The 26184-nt window shown below is 52.4% G+C and overlaps 1 protein-coding gene across 5 annotated transcripts in view; it reads right to left on the bottom strand.

Moving 5' to 3' along the window:
* Positions 1-391: 391 nt before the first annotated feature.
* PPARGC1B (PPARG coactivator 1 beta) overlaps positions 392-26184 on the bottom strand; it is a 113837-nt gene continuing 88044 nt past the window's right edge. For 2 of the 5 annotated variants that reach the window (XM_073801856.1, XM_073801857.1), the window contains 9 exons: positions 24034-24150; positions 21163-22288; positions 20197-20233; positions 19601-19674; positions 17665-18448; positions 14413-14488; positions 12266-12387; positions 9046-9200; positions 392-2485 (listed from right to left, as the gene is read on the bottom strand). In XM_073801856.1, coding sequence (XP_073657957.1) covers positions 2361-2485; positions 9046-9200; positions 12266-12387; positions 14413-14488; positions 17665-18448; positions 19601-19674; positions 20197-20233; positions 21163-22288; positions 24034-24150 — 2616 coding nt within the window. In that variant the 3' untranslated portion in view covers positions 392-2360. Of the gene's footprint in view, positions 8124-9045; positions 9201-12265; positions 12388-14412; positions 14489-17664; positions 18449-19600; positions 19675-20196; positions 20234-21162; positions 22289-24033; positions 24151-26184 lie in introns of those variants that run through there. The other 3 variants (XM_033853406.2, XM_033853407.2, XR_004525916.2) reach the window with 2 other exon arrangements.

Raw genomic sequence — 26184 nt, 5'->3', positions numbered from 1 at the left:
GAGTGTCGCCTGAAACCAAAATGTCAAAATCTCTCTTTTAGCACATATATTTAGTGTGCTTGTGTGAAAAAGCGGATATACCAAAACGAGGGAGTCCTCGTTCACAAGGTGGTACCTATAGCTTCATTAGAGTCATACCGGCAAGAAGCCAGAATGGAACAATGTTATGTGAGGCGAGTCTGAATGGTTCATCACGATCCACAAAGAAGTGCTATGAAGAAAGGACTAGTGAGCTCGGAGAGTTTTGGAGTGAGGGGCACACCTGGACTGGGGTCTTCTCTGAGAGATGACGCTGCAGCTAGAATCCTTTTCCCAGTTAGTAGCCGGCGCGACCCTCAACGAGCACGTCGTAGGACCAATAAAGAAAGACACACCTGGGCAGGGCTGTAGGTGGTATTTTCTTTTTAATCTCCATAGTGTATTTGTTAAGTTTATTTATAAGCAGATCACTTCACTATTTACAGTACATGAGCATCGAGATTCTACAGTTTTTGTGATGTAAACAATTAACTCCACAGTGGGAGTTTGAGAAAAGAAGCCAGTTCTGAAGTATTTACAGACGTTAAAATAGAACTTTATACTCACGGAATAATAATACATAGAGCAATTTGGTTAAATTATCTAGGAAACTATAGAATCTGACAATGTACAAATACAGGAAAACAGTGTCTCATTTAGAAGGTAAGACAGATAAACCACACCAGAAATAAAATGGGGACAATGCCAACCATAATAATTAAAAGCAAAGAAGTTCTCTTCCTTTGCCCTCGGGGATAATGTATTTATATAAATAAGGACACAACCCAACAAAATGGAAAAAATATATAAAAAATCCTCTACCAATTAAAAAAAATAGCAAAACTAAAAACTTGATTCTCAATCATCAGCAGTGTCCTTTAAAAAATTAAATTTTAGCTTTCTATTATAAATAACAAAGCAGATGTGTCCCTCTGTGTAGGTGAAATTCTTGCACCTTTCTCAAGAAATGCATCAATGTAATTCCATACATACACACAAACACAGGCGTGCACACATGCATACACACACACAAACACACACACACAACCTTGCGCTCACACACCCCAGGCTGTAGTTACCTTGTTGAGCTTCCTAATAAATAATGCCCCCTACAGTAGTACCCCTGGGGATGCCCAAACCTCACAAGGTTAGCCATTCCCTGGTTTGACCCTGTCACAGAGCCAGGGAAAGCCCTGGCTTCCTATTGCTCAGAATTCTCTAGGCTGCATGGTCACACTAAGAGAAAAGGATTTGAGTCCAATATTTGGAAATGCTGGAAGGGACCATAGGGACCACCTTGCCCAGTCGATTAAGGCGAGCTACAGTCACTGTTTCTTTAGAAACCTGGGGTTGGGGAGAGGAATCTTGTGTTGGTTTCAACATTAGCAGCTGCCTCTAGAAGAAGCAGATGCTCCAAACCAATGCTAATCCCGTGGCACAAGTAGGTGAAGGGAGTGGGTGTGAATTTCCGGAGCAGACTGCCCTGGGCCAGACTTCTGGATGGCCATCTTCCCCAGAAACCATTTGGAAATCCAAGTGGTCCACTTCCCTGGTCCACTGACCACTCTGACCGCACACCCCTTGAGAGTTCCAACCTCTTTCCATTGGAATCAAAACATTCCTCCAGAAACAAAGTTGGGAGTAGTTTATGACTTTTTATTCCTAACACAAAAACATTTGACAAGATTTTTAAATACAAAACCAAACAAACGAAAAAAATCTATTTGGCTATTCGGTGGACCATACCAAAGGCCATGGCCAGGCCCCCCACAGAATCCTCACACTCAACCTCTTTGCTTGTCCCGAGGGTCCAGTGGGGGGCACAGAGCAGAGGTTCACTTAACAAGGTCAGCAGCTGCGCTGCCAGTATTGCAGTTACAGTAAACCCCTCCTGGGCACCTGGGCACAGGGTCCACTCCTGTCTCTGCTGCCAACAGGATAGCTAGTGTATTACTTCTCAGTCTGCGTGGCTGCTGCTGGGGCTTCTGACTGGTGTTACACTGTGCTCTAAACACACAGACAGTTTGCTCATGACCTTGCATTTCATTCCCAAAGTTGGTGTTGGACAGCAAGGTAGCCAAAAGGATTTATTTGCCTTCCATCTGGGTAGCTGGTAGATACAGTCTTTGGCCACTAGATGGCGGCTAGACGTTAATAAGGCAAAGTGCTGAGGTGGAAGATGACCAGTCCCTTCAAAAGTCACCCACGAGCAAGGCTGGCAAAGTGAAAAAGGAGGCTTGGAGGATCCTTTGACAAAATGTACAGCAGAGAGGGGGTTCTGGCTATAAAACATGTCTTTGAGACACTGTTGCACAGCCCAGGGAACGACCACCTACAAAACCCTATTTTCCGAACCCCCAGTTCGGGCAGTTGGATTTCTGTGCTGCTTCTGAACGTGCAAGGCATTCTGATGAAATGGAGTACCTAAACATCTGTCCCCCCGATCTTGAAGCCTCAGTCACCGCTGCTATAATGAAACAAAAAACAAAAGTTGCCCTAAACATATGCAGCGTGATCCACGCCTCCTGTTGCCCCATATGTTTTACAATCATTTGAAAGAAATGTGTGAAAAGTGCCTAAGTTAAGCTGTTTTGGAAAAACAAGTGTATTGCTAGTATTGTCTGTGAGCAATAGAGAAACAGCCAAGTGGTCACAACATTCGGACTGAAAGCTGCTCGGCGGCGAGGACAACGACGAGGCTCACGGGAGACTCGACATCGCCACCTAGCCAAGCTGGGGTTTACTTCTCACCACCCCACCAGAAACTATGGCTTAGATCTGTCCTGGGGAGCTGGCCTCCTCATATAAGGTAGCTCGGCCAGGACCAGGTGGGTCTGAATCCACCGCGGGTTGGTTACCTTGCAGAGAACTCTCACCCTGAATGTGAGCTGGGCAGTCAGAGAATGGAATTGGTTTCGTGGGTTAGTGATGGATTCCCGAGGCTCCAGGATGGGAATCTGAGTCTATCAGAGGTGAAAGGGACTTACTTTAGTGCTCATTCCATCCAATATTCCCATTTGTAAATGAGGAAACAGTGGCCCAAGACCACATAGCAAGCAAGAAACTCTGGGTTTCTCACTTTGAGATGGCTTATAGATAAACGATTTGCTCTGCAAACCCATTTCAATCAGCTGTGCTGTTTTCTTTTTTCTTTTTTTTTTTACAGAAATAGGTACCGAGATTGAAAAGCACCACTCCATTTTTAGGGCCTCCAACAAAGAGGCCAGCAAAGGGCTGACCCTAGAATGGGCTCTCCTGTGGCTGATGTCTAGGAAGGCATCTCTGCTCCCTCCTCCCTCACCAGCCCCTTTCCTGATCCCCTGTTCCAAGCCCTAGGAGAATGCCTCACACAGCCCAAGGAGATCCATATTCGCCAGTGTAGAAACACGGAGCCAGGCTGAGTGCTGTGGTTTTCTCAAAGTGCTTTTATTGGTTCCATGCAAAGGTAGCCTCTGCCTACTTTCCTGGACATTCTACAGCCGGCTCTCAGGGACCCTCCACCTCACGTCTGTTTTGGGCCAAGGGCATCGCTATGCATGAGGGTTTCCCAGCTCCCAAGCTCTCCCTCCATTTACCCCATACCCCTGGACCCGGCAGACAGCCCTGGAGCCCATCTATATGTGCAAATGTCTCAGGGACTTGGGGAACGGCTTAAACATATTGCACGTAAGCACAAACCGGTTTCCTTCTGCCCCAATTGGAAGGATCCCTCTTCTTTGGCCATTGAAACCATTAGGTTCACTTCATTTGCTACTGTACATTCGATTTCTTTCCTTGGTCATATCTGAGGACAACTGCTAAATCTCAAATGGTAAGAAAATACTGCAGTTTTGACATCAGTGAGTCAGATCAACAAATCCTTTGGGGTTGATTCTGCTTCACAGCTGGGATGTCCCATCTCTCAAGCTGCAGGCTCAGCTGTCATTTCAACTGAACCTAAGGCCTGGGATAGGGTTCCAAGCCATCCCTGCAGAAGGGCTGCACTGTCATGCCTTCCCTGCCCCCGCAGTACGTATATTGCATACACCTAGAAGAAATCGCTCTCCAAACATCAACAAGCACAGGCTTTAGGCGAGAACGATTTCTGATTGCATGTCTTCCCACATCAGGACCTGGGTACCGAGTCTTTGCAGCTTAGAGCGTTCTTCCCTTCCTCTTCCCACCCTGGAACCCCTGAAGCCCTGCCTCTCTGCTGGGCACATTTGACACGCAAAGCTGTGAGAACTCACAGCAGATGCAGACACCTGACTGGCGCTTTGGGTCTCAAAGCAGTGTTCTGGTTGGGGGGCAAGGTATGATGGGGGGGAAGGGGGTCACCGCCGTAGCTGCACTCCATCCACTCATATTCTTTACCTCTTTGATGCATTTTCCTTCGGTAACCAGAGCCCCCAGGAGTGAGGATTCTGATTCAGCCCGTACCGACTGAGGAAGGAGATGGAAGAATTCCACTTAGCGTTTAGATCGGACATATTTGGAAAACACCAGCACGGCACAGAGATGGACAGTACAACCTGCCTTGCGTGGGTGGCTACCAACACAGTCTACTGTAAGCTTTTATGGCAATCACATGTAAACATGATCAAGAGCAAATACTAGGACAGAGCTACAATGAGATGGTTGCCAATGGCAGCTGCTCCCTCTGGGTTACTCCTTAATTTGGTGGGAAAGAGACCAAGGTTGACTAGTTGTCTGGAGAGACCTTGGAGTCTCCTTGGTAAATAATACAGAGCACCGAATGAGTCTTCTGGATGGAGGTTGTCTGCAGGGTTGGTCAGTTTTAGAACTTGCAGCCTTTTATGTACGGGATGGAGAGAAGAAACTTCCTGATGCCTTTGGCAGGCACCCTCTCCCATCAGCGGGACCCAGCCCCCACCTTAGGCATATCACGTCCCAGTACTACACTCAAGAGCCAATGTCTAACTACCTTCAAGTGCCTTGTATTAATCTGAAGTGAAAGGGCAGCTTCAGCTGACCCAGAAGAGGGGACACATTTGTCCTTCACTAAAAGTCTGCATTTCTTTACCCTAAGGTACCATCTTCTCATGGTAGAATCTCTAGGCTAGTGTAATCAAGGAAGAAGCAAATAGGAGGGGCTTAGAGATCATCTAGTCTGACTCCTTCTGGCACACCAAGGCTTAGGGAGAGGAAGGGACTCTGTGACTTATGAAAGTCACAAAGATAGTTTTTGACAGAGCCAGGACTCAACCCAGTTCTCCAGACTCTGAATGCAGAGTTCCTTCCTACTTTTTCCACAGGATGAAATCTCAGTTTACTCCTTGGTGCAAATCAGGACTTAGGGGAGACAGCGGGTGGATTTAAATTCTATTCCATTCCATTCTATTCCATAACCATTTATTGTGTGCCTACTGTATGCTAGGCAGTGAACAGCTATCAAAGGAATTTAGAATGTGCAGGTCCGTGCTGTGGAAAGTCCCCTTTTGGTCCATCCTCCTAAACCCTGCCTTCCCCAAACATGTTCCTGCCCACGATTCCACTTGGCCCCCACCCCGAAATGGGATTGTGTCGGAGTAATATTGGGAGTCCTGTGCCAAGGAAGGGCTTTAGGGGAATCTTCTCTCATAGATCAGGGTTGGGCCAGCATGAAACCCACCACCATATAGTTCTGTATAACAGAAACCATTCAAAGATTAGACCAGAAGGTTAAACAGGTTAAACTCTGATCAGTTAGTAATGGCTGCTCGGAACTGTGTTGAGGATTCTAATAGCATGACCAAGCTCAGAGAACATGAGTACTGTGGTTGATTAGTTATATCTGCTACTGGCCGAGGACATGGGAGTAGTGGCCCATATGCCACTATGTATTTGCTAGATACCACCTTAGGAGAAGCTAAGACTATCAGACCTGGCAAGGACCTTAGAGATCAGCTTGCCTAATTCTCCCCCTCAGCCCATTACACAGAAAAGACAATTGGGGCCCAGAGAGGTGAAGTGACTTGATACACAGGAACTCAAATTCCCTGTTCCTCTAACGCCTGTCTCCTCCAACCTTCTCTGCCAGCTTGGAGTATGCTCACCTCTCAGGAGAGGTTCGTCGGCCCAGCTAACCTACTGAGGTATTTTATAATCTTAAAAACAAACAAACAGGGCTTCCCTGGTGGCGCAGTGGTTGAGGGTCCACCTGCCGATGCAGGGGACACGGGTTCGTGCCCCGGTCTGGGAAGATCCCACATGCCGCGGAGCAGCTGGGCCCGTGAGCCGTGGCTGCTGAGCCTGCGCGTCCGGAGCCTGTGCTCCGCAACAGGAGAGGCCACAACAGTGAGAGGCCTGCGTACTGCAAAAACAAACAAACAAACAAACCAAAACCCCGTAACTACCAATTCCCAAAGAAATAGGCCCGGCATTAATAATAGATTAAATCACCTCGTTTAGTTAAATGAGTCAAGTTCAAACTTTTTTTTAAGCAGCAGGACTTTTTTTCTTTTAAACACAAAAATTTCCCAAGGAACCCTGATGTGTGAAAGAGACCAAGTTGGAGCCGCTCTGTCTGAAGCAGAAGCAATGCACTCTTACCCTTCCTGGCCATGCTCTCCCTCACAAACGGCCCCCAAGGCACCTGCAGAACATCCAAGCTGGACACGGCTCTGACATCACTCAAGAACACAAATTTTAAAGTAAAGCCCAATGAACGTTTTCTACGTCAGAGAGGAGCTTGGAGATTGTCTTGTCCATCCCCATCCCTCATGTCTCCCTCCTGCTCCCCTTGCCCCATGCCACCAAAACAACTTTACAGGTGAAGAAAAGGGAAGTCAAGCTGAAGGAGGATGGGCTGGTGACTGGCCCAAAAAGGATGAATGACCGCTCCCAGGTTGCCTCTCTGTGTCACCCCAGGTGCATCACTGAAGCTGTGATGGCATGTCCACAGGTATAAGCAAACCACAGGACCCCTTGGATCAAGACTGGTACCAGAGCCTAAACTTGCCCCATGCTGGTGAGACAGCCATTGACTTACCCCCACAAAATGAGCCTGGAAGCGTCTAGCCTGTTGTCCTTTTTAGCTGAACCCACCTCTACCAGTCCTTGCAACTTTGCCTCTTTATCCTAGGATAGGCCCGGGCTGGGCCGTTCCTCTGTAGTCTCACTGGTTGTGGGACCCTGGGCAAGTCATTCTGCCTCTTGGGGCACTGCCTGGAAAACGGGAATAACGCAGCTCACCCCACCTTCCTTCCAAGGTCCGCAAGGATCTGAGCACTCACGGCCAGGCACAAATTCTAAGCGTGAGCTGGACACCAGATGAGGGCTCTGATTGTAAATGGACCCAAACTTGCTCAATGAGAGACAAGGCAGCGCTCAGCAGAAGAGGCCCAGAAACCTCTCTCCATTCCTCCCAGCTGTGGCTGCATGCCACACCTCCCCGGTGACCAGGCTTCCGGCCACCCAGCACCTCTGGGGCATTCTGGCAAAGGGAGCAGTGCAGCTCAGTGGCAAACACCTCACGACAGTGCATAGTTAAAAAATCAAGGAAGCAATACAATAATCCCAGGCACAGTACATCTGAGCCATAAATACATTAAGGATATACTTTTTTTTTCTTCAATTAAAAATGAGTTTATAATCCTGATTCTATTCACAAGTAACGATTTCATCATCACACACTACAGACAAGAAATGGTATGGTGAACACAGCTGCACGTCTACGAGGGGACGTCGGTCGGGGAGGAAGGGGAGGCGGGTGACGGACTCAGCGTCTGGAACGCACCCAGGACAACCCGTCAGAAGCGAGGACACTAATGTGGCAGTGGAACGTCAACACCATGGAAACTCACAGACAGAAGCAGCTTTGTTCAATGTAAACATTGATTTTTTTGTTTGTTTTAAAAGGACAGCAGTTCCAAGCCTCTCTCTCTCTCTCTCTCTCTCTCTCTCTCTCTCTCTCACGCACTCGCTCTCTCTCCTTCTCATATACTTAATTTCTTTGAAAACGTAAACATATTGGAAGGGCCTTGTCTGAGGTATTGAGGTATTCCTCGAAGGTTAAGGCTGTTATCAGTGCAGGCTCTGCTGGGCCTCCTTCAGTAAGCTGTCAAAATCCATGGCTTCGTACTTGGTTTTCACTGACGCAGGCAGGGCCTCTTCTGAATTAGAATCTGGGTGGGGGTGGAGGAGGCAGTGAGAGGGGAAGGCGGCAAGCAGCTCAGCAAGGCCAGCGGACCAGAAAATCTGCCGCCGGGGTCAGCACCACAGAGCGGATGCGCCCGAGGCCTCAGAGAGCACCGGGCGGCGGGCAGCAGCGCTGCCCTCCTGCTGGAACACCTCTGCCATGGGAGCAGTGTCTCAGGGCCTCGGTCGCCCTGGTTGTAGGATGGGGAGGCCTGAAGCAGAGTCCCCCAGAGCTCCTTTCCAGCTCCAAAAGCCTCTAATTCTACTTCCCTTAACAGTTTCTTGCCCATTAGGAAACCAGTGAGGAGGTCACGTAAGGCAGCCCACGAAACTATGAATCCCTTAGCGCATGGCCAGGGAACTGGGTCCCCACGGGGAACATGCAGTCAGGAGCGCTGCCTGGCCGGGAGCCTCCGGGGTCTCCTGACACTCAGCCCTGCACTCCGGAGGCTGCACCGGACTCTCCCCTATAAAGAACTCTCTCCTAAATGATACTTTGTCCTTCTTCACTGACTTGTCCCCAGATGACAATAGTTTCACTGCGGCCCATTAATGGACAAGGCTGCTGCCTGTCGGGGCCGCCGTGGATGCCCCTCAAGGGGGCAGGTCAGTACTGGCCCCGTGAGGTCAAAGAGACGGTAGCCATGGTTCTGCCAGGTGGCTGTGAACACGAGATTGGACCTTCCAAGAGGCCACGAGAGGCTTCATCTCTTTGGTAGCAGTCCTGGCACAGGACAAGATGCACCAGAGGCCAGCCTCCGGGCCAGGTGGCTGCCAAGTTATACTCACCAGCACAGGGGAGTCTGGGTGTGGCAGCCGTGTCCAGAGTGGGCTTTAGGTTTCAATAAAGGAGGTCACTGCCCCTGACGTTTTGGGTCTGACTGGGATGTGCGGGGCCTACATACTCACCGTAGTCAGTGTAGCGGGGCCAGCAGAAGTGCCGGAGCCCCCCGTAGCTCAGCTGGAAGGAGGGCTCGCTGCGTTTCCGCAGGGTAGCGCCGTTCCTCAGAGAGAGGGCGGCGTGCTCAGAACACCGGTAGGTGATGAAGCCGTACTTCTCGCCTCTGGGGAGAGAGGACAAGGGGAGCGCGTCACTGGGCCAGCTCGGTCAACATCGTCAGACCACCCGCCACTAGGTGAGGAGCGGAAAGCCACGATGACTCCGTAACTGTCTCGCATGGCCCCTCGATAGACACAACGACAGTCACGGGGCTGACCTCCACAATGGAGTCATAGTAAGAGCAGGCAATCTACTGCATGTTGGCCCGGGGCTGGCCACCACCCATCGCCCCACACGCTCTTCAGACCCCCCTGTGATGGGGGGCTGTTGTCACCTCCCCCCTCTGGAGTGAGGAAACAGGCTCTGAGTTCAGAATTTGCCCAAAGACGGGTGGCAGAGCAGGGAAGTAAACTCAGGCTTCCCGCCACGAAGGCTGATCCTTTTCACACTCCCCTCTACTTCCCTCAGGATTCCCATGTTCTAGGATTTGCCACACCTATGCCCCCATCCTCCCAGGCCCGCACCCTTCAAAGGCAGCCTCAGCCAGCCCTTCCTTGGCTGCTAACTTGGCCTTCACCTTCCCTGAGATCGACAGTACTCCGTACACATCTCATCCTTCATGGGAGACGTGTCGTGCCTGCCTGCTCAGCCTCTGCTCCACGTCCTCTGACAACAGCGCCCTGTGCTCAGCTGGGCTCAGGGCGCCAGGGTAAGTCACACAACGGTGGCCCTCCTTGGCCACAGGGATTTGTTCAAGGATGAACCCGTCAGCCAAAGCAGAACCCCAAAGACTCCATCCCACATATTTGCTGGAACCGTGAGGGAGACAGACTCCTGCTTCCCCGAGTAGGAGACAAACTTAGAGCTGGAGGCAGCCACTTTGCTACCAGGAGGGAAGCCTGCCTGAGAAGGATGCCGAGGTGAGGGGGACCTAAAGTCAGTTCTACCTGACTCCTCAGTTCCACAAACAACAAGAGAACGAACCCCAACCTACCCATCTGCCAGACAGACTCCTCACGGACAGAGACCACGTGGGCCCTCCTATTACTCAGCACAGGCCTAGTGACAGCAGATGCCTTGTAAACACTCAGTTGTATCACATTTCCTGACACCTCTCTGAACCAGGCCAAAGTTGGGACCCTTCTGATTCTTTAAATGTCTGAGACTCATGCGTGCTTTTTAAATCTTAACAAATTGACCCTTCTCCTTAGAGATTAATTTGATTGCTTTGTCTTTACAGGTTATCTTCATTTGACATCCCGAAGACTGCACAGAACTTAAAACAGTTCTATTTGTGTAATGACTTTTAAAAAAATTGTGATCAAAACACATAACATAAAATTTACCATCTTGAAGTGTACGGTTCCGTTGTGTTAAGTTTGTGTGATGGACCTCCAGAACTTTTTCATCTTGCAAAACAAACTCTGTACCCGTTAAACAACAACTCCCTATACCCCCTCTTCCCAGGCCCTGGCCACCACCATTCTACTTTCTGTTTCTATGAATTTGACTACTTTTGATCCCTCACGTAAGTGGAATCACACAATATGTGTCTTTTTGTGACTGGCTTACTTCACTTAGCATAACGTCCTCAAGGTTCATCTATGCTGCAGCATGTGACAGGACTGATGCCCATCCTTTTTTTAAGACTAATATTCCATTGCATGCATATACATTTTGTTTATCCATTCATCTGTCAACGGACACTTGGGTTGTTTCCACCTCTTGGCTATTGTGAATAATGGTGCTATGAACAGGGATGTGCAAATATCTCTTCAAGATCTTCCTTTCAATTCTTTTGATTATATACCCAGAAGAGGAATTGCTGGATAAAATGCTTATTTTATGTTTAATTTTTTAAGGAATCTCCATACCGTTTTCCACAGTGGCTGCACCGTTTATATTCCCACCCATAGTGCGCAAGGTTCTAATTTCTCCACATCCTCACCAACGCTTGTTATTTTCTGTAGCCACCCTAAGGGATGTGAGATGTGTAATGATTCTTATGCAGAAACTATTTTCTCACTGAAGATTTTAAAAATTATTAAATTAGAATTTTAAAAACTTAATAACTTCGTTTGCAAGTATAATGGGAGATACTTCAGAATTATTTCAAAACCGACAAAGCTTTGACATCTAAGTTGTACATTTATACGCAACCTATTCTTGCAGATCCCCTGACAGATGAAACACTGCTTCCCCAGGTGAGTGAGACACCTGGGCCACAGCTGCAGAGGAACAGAGGGATGGAGCAGCGTGGGGCTTGCAGCGAAGTAAGACTGCAATGCAAGCATGCCTTCAGCCACCAGGAGCTTTTTTTTTTTTTTGCGGTACGCGGGCCTCTCCTGCTGCGGAGCACAGTCTCCGGACGCGCAGGCTCAGCGGCCATGGCTCACGGGCCCAGCCGCTCCGTGGCATGTGGGATCTTCCTGGACCGGGGCACGAACCCGTGTCCCCTGTATCGGCAGGCGGACTCTCAACCACTGCGCCACCAGGGAAGCCCCACCAGGAGCTTTTTGCAGCCCTGTACCAGGGTCTAGGATGGAAAACCAGAAGCTGACACACAGGCTGCAGATCTGGCTCTGCCACTAGGTAGCTGTTCAGTTAACTTGTCTGAGCTCCCCAGAAAGGAGAGCAATAGAAAGAGTAAGAGTGCATACGTCACAGGCAAGTTGGAAAGTTAAGTAAAAGAATGCATGGAGGGCTTCCCTGGTGGCGCAGTGATTGAGAGTCTGCCTACTGATGCAGGGGACACGGGTTCGTGCCCTGGTCTGGGAAGATCCCACATGCCCCAGAGCGGCTGGGCCCGTGAGCCACGGCCACTGAGCCTGTGTGTCCGGAGCCTGCGCGTCCGGAGCCTGTGCTCCGCAACGGGAGAGGCCACAACAGTGAGAGGCTCGCGTAACACACACACAAAAAAAGAATGCATGGAAATTGGCTCGCACTTTAGCAAATTATCAGTACATGTTCCCTGCTATTACTGGGTTGCACGATGGTTACCGGTCCTTCCTTCCCCTGCGCTGGCACTAGATTTGTTCTGCAAATCTTCTCAGACATCTTTTATGCTTCCAGACCTGAACTGGAACCTCTGTGCCCTCCACTCCCCTCCTCTGCGAGAGCCTGACTCACCTCTTGCTTCTCGTGAGCACCTGGCACTCCACAATCTCTCCAAACACCTCGAAGCGCCTCTTCAGTTCACGGGAGCTCATGTCACTGGAGAGATTTCGAACGTACACCACGCGGCCTTCACCCTGCCCGAGGGGGACACAGAGGGACCCGTCATCATTGCCTGGCTTCCTGGAGCCCCCTTGGTGGCAGGCTCCCATGGAGTCCTCGTCCCCAGTCCACATCACCTGGCTAAGCGAGTGACACCAGCTGGGGCTGGAGTCAGAGAGGACAATGACGGTCGCTATCCCAGAGGACCTGCCTTGTGAGAGGAAGGGGCTGTTTAGCATCGGATGGGGAAGTGGCCCCAAAGGAAGCAGCTGTTTACTTGAAGGGAATGAGCAGAGACTGGGCGCAGATGGGAGAGGGAGCCGTCACTATGGGTGTAACTGCACAGTGAGTAGCTTCTGTATTTGTTTTGAGTCTGACTTTTTCTGGTAGTGGGGGAGGTCCGAGGATGGTAATGGACGAGCAAAGGGGGCCAGGTCGCTATGGGTTAGAGTGGGCTGGGAAAAAAGCAATGGGACAGGGGCATAGGGCTTGGAGCCACCATCATCTTTGGTTTCGCCAGGGTACTGTGTAGACACTGTGACCAAGAGGTGACCTTCAGGTGAGCTTGGTGCCAGGCCCCTAGAACTGCCCAGCAGGGGGAGGGGAGGGGGGGAAGCCCAGCTGGAACCTCCCTTCTTCCTCTACCGTCTGTGATTGGAAGTTAAAGCCACAGCTATCGGAAGAGTGGCTTTGATTTGCTGGAGAAACTCCAGCTGTGCTCCTGTGGGCAAAATCACCAGGTTCTGGTTTAGATGGGCTTGCTCCGGAACAGGTTAAGGCCTGTGGTTCTCCAGCCATCCCCTTCTGCGCCACTGAGGGCAGGGAGGAAAGCAAGGGCCCGCAGTCCACAGCAGGGCGCTGCTGTGCGGTCACGGGAAGTGTGCACGTTCCCTAGGATGGCCTAGGTTCAGCTGCGTGTAGCAATGTCCTCTCCCAGCCTCCTCCGGCACCTTGAATTCACAAGGTTCTTTCCTGCCTCTGCCCCACTGTCCTCCAGAATCTTTGCTTCATTGGCTCCTTTCATCTCTTGGGGCCCAGCTCCTTGAAGATGCCCCTCCTAGACGACCATATAAATACATCAGCCCCACACAGTCAAAACACGACTGTTTCAGACACTTTCGTCATGACGTGATTAACTTCATAGTGCACCTCCCAATCTGTAATTACAGTGTTTATTGATTTGTTTATGAGTCTGTTGTCTCTCTCTCCCTTCTGGCCCAACCATGGGAAGTGGGGACCTTGTCTGTCTCGTTCACTCTTGCCATCCAGCACCTAGAACAGGGCATGTCACAACTGCTGAATGGTCACACATGGTTTCCAGGAAGACGCTCCACATGGTTTTAAGTACCTGCTTCGAGACAGCTGCATGCGTACCTCTGGGGTATGCATACCTCATGTGTTCCCTTCCCTGAAGCACCATGCTGGGGGGGAGGTGGACAATCCAGTGAGAGTCTGTCTGTCTGTTCGTGCTTCTGTCTTACTTTCCCTTCCCTCCTTTCTAAGTGATATGGAGGAGATGAATCCAGCTCCTCGCCGCAGCTTCCTGATGAATTTTCCCTACGGGGTGCTTTGCAGTGGGTCCACCAGGCACTGCCTGGCCTGTGAACTAACTCTGGGAGAAGATTAAGGAGATGGATCAGGAGGAAGGGACAGTCTCTCTCGGTCCCTTAGCCCCGATCGCACCGGGGGACCCTGTGTACAGATGAGTAAACTGAGGCTCAGGGAAGCTGGGGAGCAACTGACGGTCACACCGAAGTGGAAGCAAGGCCAGCTCTGCTCCCCCATCACCGCCTGTCCCCCGGGCCCTGTCAAGCCTCTGACGCTGAGCCCTACGTGCTCACCAACTGCACGCCTCCCAGCCAGCCCTTGGCTGCATTTTGCACGGTGCCACCTTTGATGCCCTTTGGTGACCCCTGTGCTTTTCTAAATGAGAGAAATATAACTACCTCCTGCAGGCCACAGATGACCTCAAAGGGCTTCAGGTCTACGAAGCCCTAGCACTTCCTGATGCCCCTGCTCATCCCCATTCACTCTGGGCTCTGGGGCCCCATTTCACTTACAATGGCCTTTTCCCGCTGCTTCCTGGTGTGCCGGACACTTGGCGTTCTGTCTGAACACGACCCTCTGCTCTCACATCTGTCAGTGAACAAGCAAAGCAGAGGCACTCACTCTCGGCAGGAACCACAGGGGGACGGGGGAAGGACTTGCTCAGGAGGCAAGGGGTGCTTCCTCCGCTTCTTTCGGACTCGTTCGTGAGGGCAGAACTATGAGAAGGCCCTCCTGAGGGAGCCCGGCTTTCCCCCTCAGCGGTGACCGCCCGGGTTCGCCTGCGGGTCTGAACACGTGACCGACACATACCTTCTGCAAGCTTCTGGGACGAGATCACTGAGAACCACCACTTTGCTAATCATAACCCTTGTGAACCTTTCTATGCCAACGGGGGTGGAAAGGCCCTCTCGCTTTATTATGGTATTTGACCTGAAGAAAAAAAACCATCCTCTGAGGTCTCATGTCTCCCCACTTTCCAGATGAAAACCCTGAGGCTCAGGTTCAGTGGGAAATTCGCGCAAAGCTAAAAAGAAGGAAGCCAGAGCTAGCGGGAGGCCTGCTGATTCCAGACCCGCTGCTCTCCCTCCAGTGGTTGGAGCCTGGCCAAGCAGCAGCCCCAGCAGCCATCACAGCCCCCGGGCCCCGGGGGTCAGGGGACCAGTCAGCCCAGATGCACAGCCCGAGAGGCTCCTGGATGCCGCACGCCTGCGCCCTCCTGACTGTCTGCACACTGCCCTCTCCTCCTGAGGGCCAGGCTGCCAGAGTGGAAGCAGCAAGGCGTGTGGGGCATGGGTGAGTCCCAACTCTGCCACACGCTGTCTGCGTCCTTGGGAATAAAGCAGAGGATGAGAGCAGGGGCTCTGGAGTCAGAGAGCGTTCCAACGCTGACTTTACCACCTCCCTGCTGGTGACCTCGGGCTGGCTACTGCAGCCACCTCAGCTCCAGTTCTTCACCTGTCAACTAGGGAGAATCAATTGTATCTGCCTCCTAGGCCATTTGGGAGGATCAAATCAGAACATGCCCATAAATGCTTAGCCCAGGAACAGCTCAATACTTGCTGGCTATATTTTTCTATTGAACGTTTTTGAGCCTCAGCTTCCTCATCTATAAAATGGGGATAAGAGGCAGACGCACCCTCCAAGTGCATCTGTGAAGCTCACATAGGGTAAAAGAAAGGGATGTGACTTGCAAACCTTAAAGTACTACACAATAATAGTATCATCATCCATTTGCAATGGAATTGGCAGCCTCCCCCCATGAAGAACTGAGAGTGACTGGAAGGTGCTGTAGGGCTTGTTAAACCAGCTCAAAGTGCTTCCTGTTGACTGTTGTTTGGTAGCAGAAGCACAGGTAAAGAAATGCTGGTCTGGAGAAGACTGATGACTAGTTTTTCATGTTTACCAGCCACCAAGCTCTGCCAGGCAGCTGAGCAGGAACCAAGTTAACCAATTAACTTTCTCCAGTGGCAGAGAAAGCCAGCCCTGAACTTGGCCCAAAAGGGAGAAGAGGAAAAGGAGAATCCATGGGGGTTTCGAGAGAGGCCCCCAACTCTTTGCAGACAAGCCCATGGGTACAGGCCCTGAACAGCTCAGGAGGGGAAAGAGGCCGAGAAACTCCACCTCCTGCCTTGGGGGATGCGCTTCAACAGGACAAGAACCGTAGCAGCTTCTGAGCAGATGCTGCAGAGGAAACCGCCTAATGAGAACACAGGTGGACTAGCTCACAGCGACCCCTGGAGAAAGGAGAACGGAGCTGGAAGGAGGGCTCAGAGAGGTCTGACGGAAGATGGCTCTGACTGATCGTCCTGGCTTATTACGTAGAAGGGCTTTTTGAGAAATTGCTCAAAATAAGCTCATTTCGAGTGACAGATAGTTCAGGGCTTCAGCACGTTAGTGTCTGGGGAGTCCACAAATCCCCTAAAATTGAGTGCTCAGTTAGACGTCTATGCTCATTCTAATGGGGAAAGGAGGCTTTGCTTTTAATCAGATTTTCAGTTAAGAGCTACTGGTATAGATAAGGAAATATAATGCAGAATTTTCCTAAGAAAAGGTATCTTTCTATTACCTGAATTCTGCTTCTCAGAGCATGGCACTCTGGCAACGTCATCATTCCCTGGGAACTTGTTACAAATGCAAATTCTCCACCTCCACCCCCAGACCTACAAAACCAGACATTCAGGAGGTGGGGCCCTGCCATCTGAGCGGTAACAAGGCCTCCTGGTGACTCTGCACTGCTCTGGACCCAAGAGCACCATCTGGTGGTCACTCAGGTGCATCTCGGGCAGAGGGTTTGGGACCTGCACCCACCCTCCTCAGGCCTCCCCCAGGAAGAGCCAGGTCCTGCTGTGAGCAGGGAGAGAAGCAATCTATCTCCACCAAAATATGCCAAACTTCTATTCTTTCTGCCCAGCCCCCCACGGAATTCTGGACCAGCTCCTTCTACAGTCCGGTTCAGTGAGCAAAGATGGTACGAGCAAACAGGCTCATGACACATCATCCCTGTGCGAAGGTAAAAGAGTTCCCACGGGGGCGGCTGACTGCCGGAAGACACTGTGCAACTCAGCAGCACGGAGAAATGGGAATAAACCTTATCACTGCTTTAAATCCCGGTATTTTTTTTTTTTGAACATAGATTAGAATTATGCTGATCTTTCTTTCACATGTAAACATCACATAGGTATTACACTGTGTGGGTATATTGACCCTTGAACAACATGGATGTGAGCTCTGTGGATCCCCTTACACTGGGATTTTTTCAACAGTAAATACGACAGTACTACACTGTCGGCAGTTGTTGAATCTGCAGATGCGAAGGAACCTCGGATAAGCAGGGCCGGCTATAAATTACACGGGATTTTTGACTGTAGGGAGGATTGGTGCCCCTAACCCTCGCCTTGTTCAAGGGTTAACTGTATATGTTTACACAAAAACCTAACCGTTTTACAAATATAAAAACAGAAACAGATGAATGAGGGGCAAGTTCATTTGGATATCAGGCCACAATAGGCCAGAAAGTGAGTTTTCTTCCTCCCCCGAGGCCAGGAGATTTGGGCCACTCCTGACTGCCACACAGCAGGCTTTGCCTGGATACAGGACTTGCCCACAACTCCCCAAGGAGTCCACCTCCAGGGCCTCCGACCAGGACACTGACCACACAGGGAGACGCAGCCCCAGTTTCAGGGCTCCTCTCTCCCCTGACACCCTGAAACTGGGGGGTCCTCAGGGGTCCACCACCCATCCTGAGGCCACCCGTCTATCCATACCTGAAGGTCCTTCGCGTGGCTGGTGACCGGGAGCGGCAGGACGAGGAGCCAGAGCTGGAGCGGCTGCGGGAACAGAGCTGCCGGCTGGCCTTGCTTGGTGGGCTCTGGTAGGGGCAGTGGTCAGAGCGAGGGGGACTGACCCCTGAGTCCTCGTCATCATCCTCCTCCTCGTCGTCCTCCTCTAGGAGGAAGTTGCTCTCGCCACTGCTGCTGCTGCTGTCCTCAAAGACGGTGTCGTATTCGGGGCTCTTGCAGGAGGCCAGGTCTTCATCCTCCAAGGCTGTCTCCAGGAGGCCAAAGTGCTTGGTGAGGCTGGCGCGGATCTCGTGGTCTCTCAGCAGCGTACTGTCCTTGGTGGGGCCGCCGACATCACAGCTCCCGTCTTCCTCCCTGCCAGAGGCCTGTGCCTCAGCCCGCGGGGCCCCTTGCTGGGGCCAGTCCTCAAGGTGGACCCCAGATGGCTCCCAGGACCTCAGCACCTTCCTCTGCAGGGCGCCGTCTGGCTTGAGCACCTGGCAGTAGTCGTGGTCTCCAAAGGAACAGGAGAAGGGGCGCTTCTGGCCAGCCTGGGAGGCTGGCTGGGCTGCGGCATGCCGCAGGTGGGACAGGAGCTCGCTCCGCTCTGGGTGCTTCTTCGGCAGCTTGCGGGCAGCCTCTGCGGCGGCCCCGAGCTGGGGAACCTCCGGGGTGGGAGCTATGTCTTTGCCTGGGCTGTGCTTGATGTCTGGCTTGAAGGGGTCTTCCTCTGTGGGCTTGTACGGAGGCGTGGTGGGCGGAGTGAGTCCTACCCAAGCAAGAGGAAACACATGTGAGGCAGAGACAGATCACTTCTCCAAGGAACACTGAAACCCTAGTTTGGGATGGCAGGGAAGTAGCATATATGGCGCCGCTCCCCAGAGCCAATGGATGGCAGGCATCACTAATCGATTACCGCACTGCGGACCGAGCCTGGACGCAGCCTGGGACTCCTTCTCACACAGTCCATCAGTAATTTTTCAGAGCTGGCGTGTGATGAAAGCCCTTTGCCATCCCTTCTGTAGTCTGGCAACGATAGCCAAAGCCTCCAGATCATCCAAGATCTCTCTTCCTGCTCCATATCCAATCATTCCACGAGCCCTCCCACCGGTCGTTCCAAATGCCTCTTAAGTCTCCCAGGGTGCAGAGGGGGCAGGTACCATAGGTTAACATCTCCCACCTGGATTTGACCACCACAGTGACCTCAGTGGTCCTGCAACTGACCTTGGACTCCATCGTCCCCCGGGCATCAGCCAGAGAGCTCTTCCTTTCTGGTGCTCCCGAAGCCCACAGGATCTAGACGAACCCCTTCGGCCTGGCATTCCTCTCAGCCTTTGGTGGTTGTGTTTGCCTGACCCCCCAGTTCTGCCACAGAGCAACACCGGGTGGCCAGTCTCCTCTGATGCACCTATACTGCCGCTCCTCTGTGCCTCTGCTCATGCCAATTCTGTGGCCGGGGATACCCTTCCCTTTTTTTCTTTTTTTTGTCTCTCCAACTTCTATGCATCCTGCAAGCCTAGCTCAAATATCTGCTGCTCTGGGTACTTTGTGAATCTTCTCAGGCCACATCCTGCCCCTCCCCACTCTTCCCCTTCCTCTGTGCTCCCAGAGCTCTTGCACGGTCTTTGGAACAAGCGCATATCAAACAGTACTTGTCATGGTGTGAGTCTGTCGCCCACATAAGACTGAGGGCTCCTTCAGGGGAAGACACGTGTCTCTTTTCATGTCAGATCATGTGCCAACTGTTGGCAGCTAAACAGCTGAACCTGGGCCCTGACTCTCCTTATAACGCCCTCAATGTGTAGCTCAAGACCCGGCGTAGCCTGTGCAGCGGTGGCAAGGAAGGCTTGATGGGGTACTCCCTAACTGCCCGAGGGGCTGCGTCCCCAAGGGCACCCCACCAGCTGAGCCCCCGGCTCACCTGCTGTGCCACAGAGCTCCACTGTCAAGGTCTGCTCGAAGCTCTTCTTGCCAAAAGGAGGGTCGCCAGTGGGGCTGGGGAGCACAGGAAGGAGAGAAGTCAGTCAGCAGCAGGCTCCACCTCCCCGAGCATGGCAGGAAGGCAAGGGGACATTGTGCCAGGCCCTGGTTCTGCTGCCCACGAAAGCGATGCCTGGGGAGAATTTTCAGGGGAACTCTCTCCTGGTTGTTGGAGGAAATCAAAGCTGTACAGCTCTTTCAAGGAGACATGGGAGAGACTTGAGGGAGGTGGAGACAGGACAAGCATTGTCAGCCTCCTTATTTTATGATGGAACACCTGAGGCCCAGAGAGGAGAAGACACTTGCCCAAAGCCACACAGCACTGTCAACTTTTCCCCATGAAATTCTCCATCTTTCCCCTGGGCCTGCTTCTAAAAACAAACTCCCTTTCAAGGGAGCCCAGATCCTAAGAGTCCCATATAGCAATGAGGGCAGGGGTGTGGGGACAAGGACCAGGCTCAGGGGCCGATGAACCACCCTACACCCAACCAGATAAGGTCTCCTGGAGTCATAAACCAACAATTTCTAAAAATCTACCTTTGCGACAAGGCCAGCATGAGGCACCTGGGAGAGTCTGAAAAGAAGACAAAAAAGAAAAAAATAAGATTTTTCCCAACATGGCATGGCTAGCAGATGTTTCCCTCTGAACTTCATCGGTACCAAGCACAGCTTCTTTCAGGCGTGTGACCCAAAAGCCTCTGCCACTTTTAGGGACTGGCAGGAACAACTCAAATCCACCTTCATTCCCCCAGACTCAGCAACATTAACAGCTGGCGGATCTACTGATTCGGCAGTTGATGGGAACCAGGGCGACCCCTTCTGGCCAATCAGTGTAGCACAATGGTGAAGCGTTCCAGCTTCCAAGGCTAGTAGTGGCTGTGGGCTCTGCCCCAGACAGATGCAGGACTAACTCGCTGAACCGACCGTTAGCTATCTCTGTGCCTTTGTTTCTGTGTCTTAAAATGGGAATTATAACAGCACCCACCACACGGGCTTCCTGTGAGGATCAATGGGGATAATCCGTGTCAAGTCTTAGACCAAGCCTGGCACAGCGAGTACATAACAGATAACTGCTGTATTATTATCCCCACTATTGTTACCATTTAAAATGCCACTTCACTGTGGAGCTGAATTTATAGACTCACACCCTCCATCACATGGCTACCCAGGGAGTCTTCTTTAGAGCACTTATCACAATTTGTCATCACTTTTCCTTTCTTGCCCACTTTTTGACTGCCTGTCTCCCCCACTGAAACCCAAGCCCCAAGAAGGCAGGCATCTTGCTGCTCGTTCATTAAGGACACCTGGCCCATGCATGATGAGAAACTCAGAGATGGGTAGGAGGTTCCTGAAGATCTGCCCAACGAGCCTACTGCACAGGAAGCGAAGCTGAGAGACAGAGAGGAAGAGGGATTTGCCCAACCCAGGGCTCCTGGCTCCCGGGCAGTGGGGTCTGCCACACCCTGGCCCTGCCCCCTCTCTCGGACCACCAACTCCGACTACCTCCAGAAGAGAGCTGCGGACAACTGGGGTCCTCGTCGGTGTCCCCACACCCGCTCTCACAGGGGCTCTCCAGAGCTGGGATCTGGGGTCCCCGTCGGAGCTGCTGGTCTTGGCCACTGTCCTCGTCCGCGGGGCTGCCCAGCTCCCCCTCCACGTGGTAGGCCTCAGGGGCCAGGCGCAGCGAGGGCAGAGCCCCTTGGGGCTCCGCGGGGACCATGGGCTCATCGGTGAACGTCAGCCAGGGCCCCAGCTCCGGGTTCAGTCTCCTGGAACGCCGCACGGGGCACACAGAGCTCTCCTGCTTCCTCCCCAGCTTGGTCCCCGGCAGGCCCCGGCCCGGCCTTTTCCGGCCCCACTCCTCTTCCTCTTTTTCTTCTTCTTCCTCCTCCTCTTCCTCATCTTCCTCCTCAGGCTGCAGCCTGGCCAACCGGCTGATGTGCCCTTTCACCTCCAGCCGCAGCGGGCGCAGGCTGGGTCTGGGCCCCGAGCTCTGGGGTGAAGCCGCGACCCGCACCTCCTCCACGGGGGAGGGGTGGCCCGCAGAGGCCTGGCTGTCTTTGGGCCTGGGCCGGGCCCGGGGTGTGAGGGAGGCGTAGACAGGCGTGGCCAGGCGGTAGGGTTTGCTGACATCACAGAGGATATCTTGAGCCAGAAGTTCCCTCAGGATGGAGAACTCAGCCCAGGTGGCTTTGGAAGGGTGCTGGCACCGAGGCCGGGGTCTGACCTGCTGGGCGGGGCTGCTGCAGGGCTGGGGGTCTGGCTCTGGGGCCTGTGTGGGCAGCTTCCTCTGGGGAAGGCAGTAGGTGTGCATGTAGCGAATGAGCTGCACCATGGCCTGCATGTCCTCCTGGGACACCTGGGTGCCGGGGTCTGCCCTGCCCGGTGCTGGGGAGTCCCAGGGAGAGGCTGGAGCCGGCTGGGGACTCGGGCAGTCCTCACCCGCCTCCTCATCCTCCTTGGCAGGGACCCAGGGACTCAGGGGTGGTGGTGGCTGGAGGACCCTATCAGGGGAGCGAGCTTTAGCCCGGGGGCAGGACGGCACCGAGGTGAGGTGCTTATGCAGCTCTGTGCAGCTCCGGGTCTGAGGCTGCATCATGGGGGCCTTCCTGTCTTGGGCGCTGTCCATCTGGAGAGGAAAAGAGGCCAGAGTGAGGAAGGAGACCCATACTGCTTCTCCCCGCTGCCCACCCCTGCAGCCACTGGCCAGGCCCAGCGGGTCTCACCTGGATCATCAGAATTGCCAGGTTTCACCACTTCATCCCCAGCTTCCAGCACAGAGCCTGGCACTTAGCAGTGCTCAGGGGATGAGGAATGAAGGAATGGCCAGCCTCCTAACAGGTCTCCTAGCTATGGATTTCGCCTTTTCTAGATTTACTGCCAAAGCCCTGCTCTGACTACCCCACTCCCCTGCGCGGAGCCTTCAGAGAGAGTGCCAGGAAGTACATTAGTGGTTGCCTGGGGCTGGGCGTGGGAACAGGGATTAACTGTAAACAGGGACACTGGGGATCTTCCTGGGATGATGGAAACGTTCTAAAACTGGATTGTGGTCGTGGCTGCACGACTCTGTAAATTTACTAAAAATCACTGAATCATACTTTTAAAACAGGTGCCTTTTATGGTATATAAGTGGCACCTCCATAAAGCTGTTAAAAAAAGAAAAAGAAAAAGGACAATTCAGTATCTTCCCGTGGGGTAAAGGGCAGGCCCCCTGGCCAGGGGTGCTCTGCAATGTAGCCCCACCCCAGCCTTATCTGCCCCCACTGGTCCACACAGGGTCTTTGCTCCCAGTGCAAATGTCTCTTTGCTGGGGCCAGACTGGCTGTCAAGGGTGTCTCACGCCCCTGGTGTGCCCCCTAGCACTCCAGAGGGCAGGCTGGCTCAGGAAGGAGCTTAGCTGCTGCCCTGTTGACAGAATGGAACATGAGGGATGGACCTCTGTTTTGGGAGGTCAGCCAGGACAAGTAGGGAGGGGGCACAGGGACAGGGTCCGCCCCCCAGGGGAGCCCAGGCAGGGGACAGACTCCTACAGAGCCACTGTCTGAGAAAGATGCCATCCTGATTCTGCCCCAAGGGGTGGGACTGTCCGCAGCAGTCCCCTGCAGCAGTGTCTGGGGACAAGAGGGGAGGGCTGGGTGCAGGCTTTGAGTAACAGGAACGCTGGGAAATTACCTCTGAAACCTCTCCTTGGAAGTCTCAGAAGATGGAGCCCAAGGAGGAAAAGGGACTTGCTTCCCTCCTGGGTGCTCAAGATAGAGCTTTCAGCTCTCCGATGGCTCCCCACAAAGAGGAATCCAAACTCCTTATGGCCTGCATGGTGCCAGTGAGGACCTTATGTTTCCTTCCGTCACCACATTAGCATAAGCTTCCTGAGGGCAGGCCACATCCTCCTCGTCCCTGCTCTAACCCAACAACTAACACAGTGCCTGGAACACTGAGGTACAGTTGACTCTTGAACAATGTGGGGGTTGCGGGGGGTAGAACAGTCACGCAGTGGGAAATTCACATATGACTTCTAGTCAGCCCTCAGCAGCCACGGTTCCTCTGCATCTGCGGATTCAACCAACTGCGGATCCTGCAGTACTGTAGTGTTTACTACTGAAAACAAGTGGAAGTGGTCCCATACAGTTCAAACTCACACTGTTCAAGGGTCAAGTGCACACGAACAAGCCCAAGGCTCTTTCTAGAACCCCAGACTGGCCTGGGTCTCAAGCAGTGCCCAGCATATCAGCGACAAGGGTTGTGTGATGAGCAAAGAGGGAAGCTGGAAGTGGACTGAACTTGATGGCCTCTAACAAGAGCGGAAAGGTGCACACCGCCCTCCCCAGAGACCCCCAGAGGCCTGGGTGGGTCTGGGGGCATGTGCAGAAATACCTTGACCCAAGGCCGCTGACTTCTAGACCTGAGGCCTGCCTGGCGCCAGGCGGTCCCTTCCTTCTGGCTGTCAGAGGTCGAGGCTGGGTAGGACGTGGTGAGAAGGAGTTTCTGCAGCTGTGGGAGGAACAAAGAGGAGAGGAGCCGGGGCTGAGCTGCAGCCAGAGACAGGGGAAGTGCACCTCAGGGAGAAGCCTGGCCCAGAGCCAGCCCCTCAGGACCAACCACACCCTGACCCCAACATCACAGGGCCATGGTGGAACACAGGAAGGGCACTTAATGACCTAGAATATGTTCCCAATATATTAAGTACAGAAAGCAGGTTGTCTAACAATCCCAAACCCATACAGGCATCCCAATAAAATGTAAGTCCTTTTGAGAGTTCATAACCTAAGAGGAATATCTGTGATCTTGAGAAACCCAGACAGATGTTGGGTGATGTCTACCCATCTTACTGTTGAAATATGATGCACACACTTGATTGGGACATTCTGCATATGCTCGTAGTACACATACACCACTTTCTGTGACCTTTCATGAGGCGGGATTCAATCATACAAGAATATATATATACACATCACTTCCAACCCAGCCAGCTGTTTTCACACAAATGGAAGCTGCTTAAGCTTGTCTGGCTTTTCTAAATTTTCTATAAAAGTTGCTGAGCTTCTGTACCCGGAGGAAAAGTTCTCAGTATATCCCAGCCAAGAAAGCAGGGAGCTGAGGACGCCTGGGGGTTTCGCCAGGGATCCTACCACAGCCAAGCTTGAGAACAAGTCAAGAAACATGATGGGCTTTTGCTACAGCATCAAGTGTTTCCTCAAGGGACATGACCCCCAGGAGGATTGCCAAAGGCCTGGGGACCAAAGTAAAGGCCACTCGCCACTCCCCTAGGAGCTGGATGAGCCACACCACCCTACCTCGACCCCAGACAAACACACACATCTGTGATTCTCTGGCGTGGACAGGAAAAGATTCTTAGACCAGAGGCAAGGGACCTGGTTCTGATTCAGTTCAATCCCAGCTCACTGTGAGACCTTGGGCGAGTCCTTTCCCTCTCCCAGCCTTGAGGAAGAGGGAAAGGACTGGGAAAAACCAGCCTTGGTTTCTCCAAGGTAGGGGGTATGTGTGTGTGTGTGTGGGGGGGGGGGTGTCTCTGTGTGTGTGTCTGTGTCTGTGTGTGTATAAAACAGGGGCAGGTAGACTAAATGATTGGGTCTTTTTTGACTCAGGGGTCCCTCTAAGAATATGAGAGAAGCTACTGACCTCAGAAAAACATATATGTAGAGGTCCACGGGTCCCCATTAGTCCAGAGGCAGACTCTCTGGGACCCATGTCTCCAGGTTAAGAACCGGGTGTCTGTATAAATTCTCAGGGCCTTTCTAGAACTCTGTTGGTATGCGGGTTGTCTCAATGGTGAACCTGTTTCCTGTGTGCCTAGCCCAGTGCCTGAAACAAAAGTGCCGTCTAAGGCATGAGAGGGAACAACCGGTGACCAGCAAGGGTCACTCTCTACCTCTTCCAGGGTGGTCCCTCTCCAGAGTCCCATACAGAATTCCTCTTGTTCCATGACCACCACCACCGGTTGTGCTGGGACTATCACTCGGATAGCACTTTTTGAGACACTTCTTTGTACCAGGCACTGTTCTAAGTTCTTTATATGTATAAATCTGCTGGACTCCTCCCAACCGCCTTTGAGATAAGCACTATTATTAACCCCACCTTACAGACCAGGAAGCTGGGTCAGAGAGAGGCTAGGTGCCTAAGGGACACATAAGCGTTCATTGGTGGGGCTGGGAATCAAACCCAGGAGGTCTGATTCTAGTCTGAAAGGAAGCACAACACTTATCAGCAGAAGCCACAATGTGGGACCGAACATATGCTTGTATCCGGCACACATAAGTGCTTACTAAATATTTCACACTGCTTTGGGGAACTTGCGGGCAGCGGGCAAGAGGGCAAGGGGTCCTGGACCAGGAGTCAGAGTACCTGAGCTCTGGTCCTTGCTGGCGCACCAACTTGCTGTGTGACCCTGGGAGAGGCCCTCCCCTCGCTGGGCCTCAATTTCCCCAGAGTCGCACTTTACAGTCACCAAGGGCCTGTCTGGCTCTAACTCTTCACGACCAAAGACCCCTTCCACCTCCACCAGGC

This window comes from Tursiops truncatus, chromosome 3 (genome assembly GCF_011762595.2).
Source record: "Tursiops truncatus isolate mTurTru1 chromosome 3, mTurTru1.mat.Y, whole genome shotgun sequence".
NCBI lineage: Eukaryota > Metazoa > Chordata > Mammalia > Artiodactyla > Delphinidae > Tursiops > Tursiops truncatus.
The sequence above is the reverse complement of the archived record's forward strand: the minus strand, read 5'-3'. Positions and strand labels throughout refer to the sequence as shown.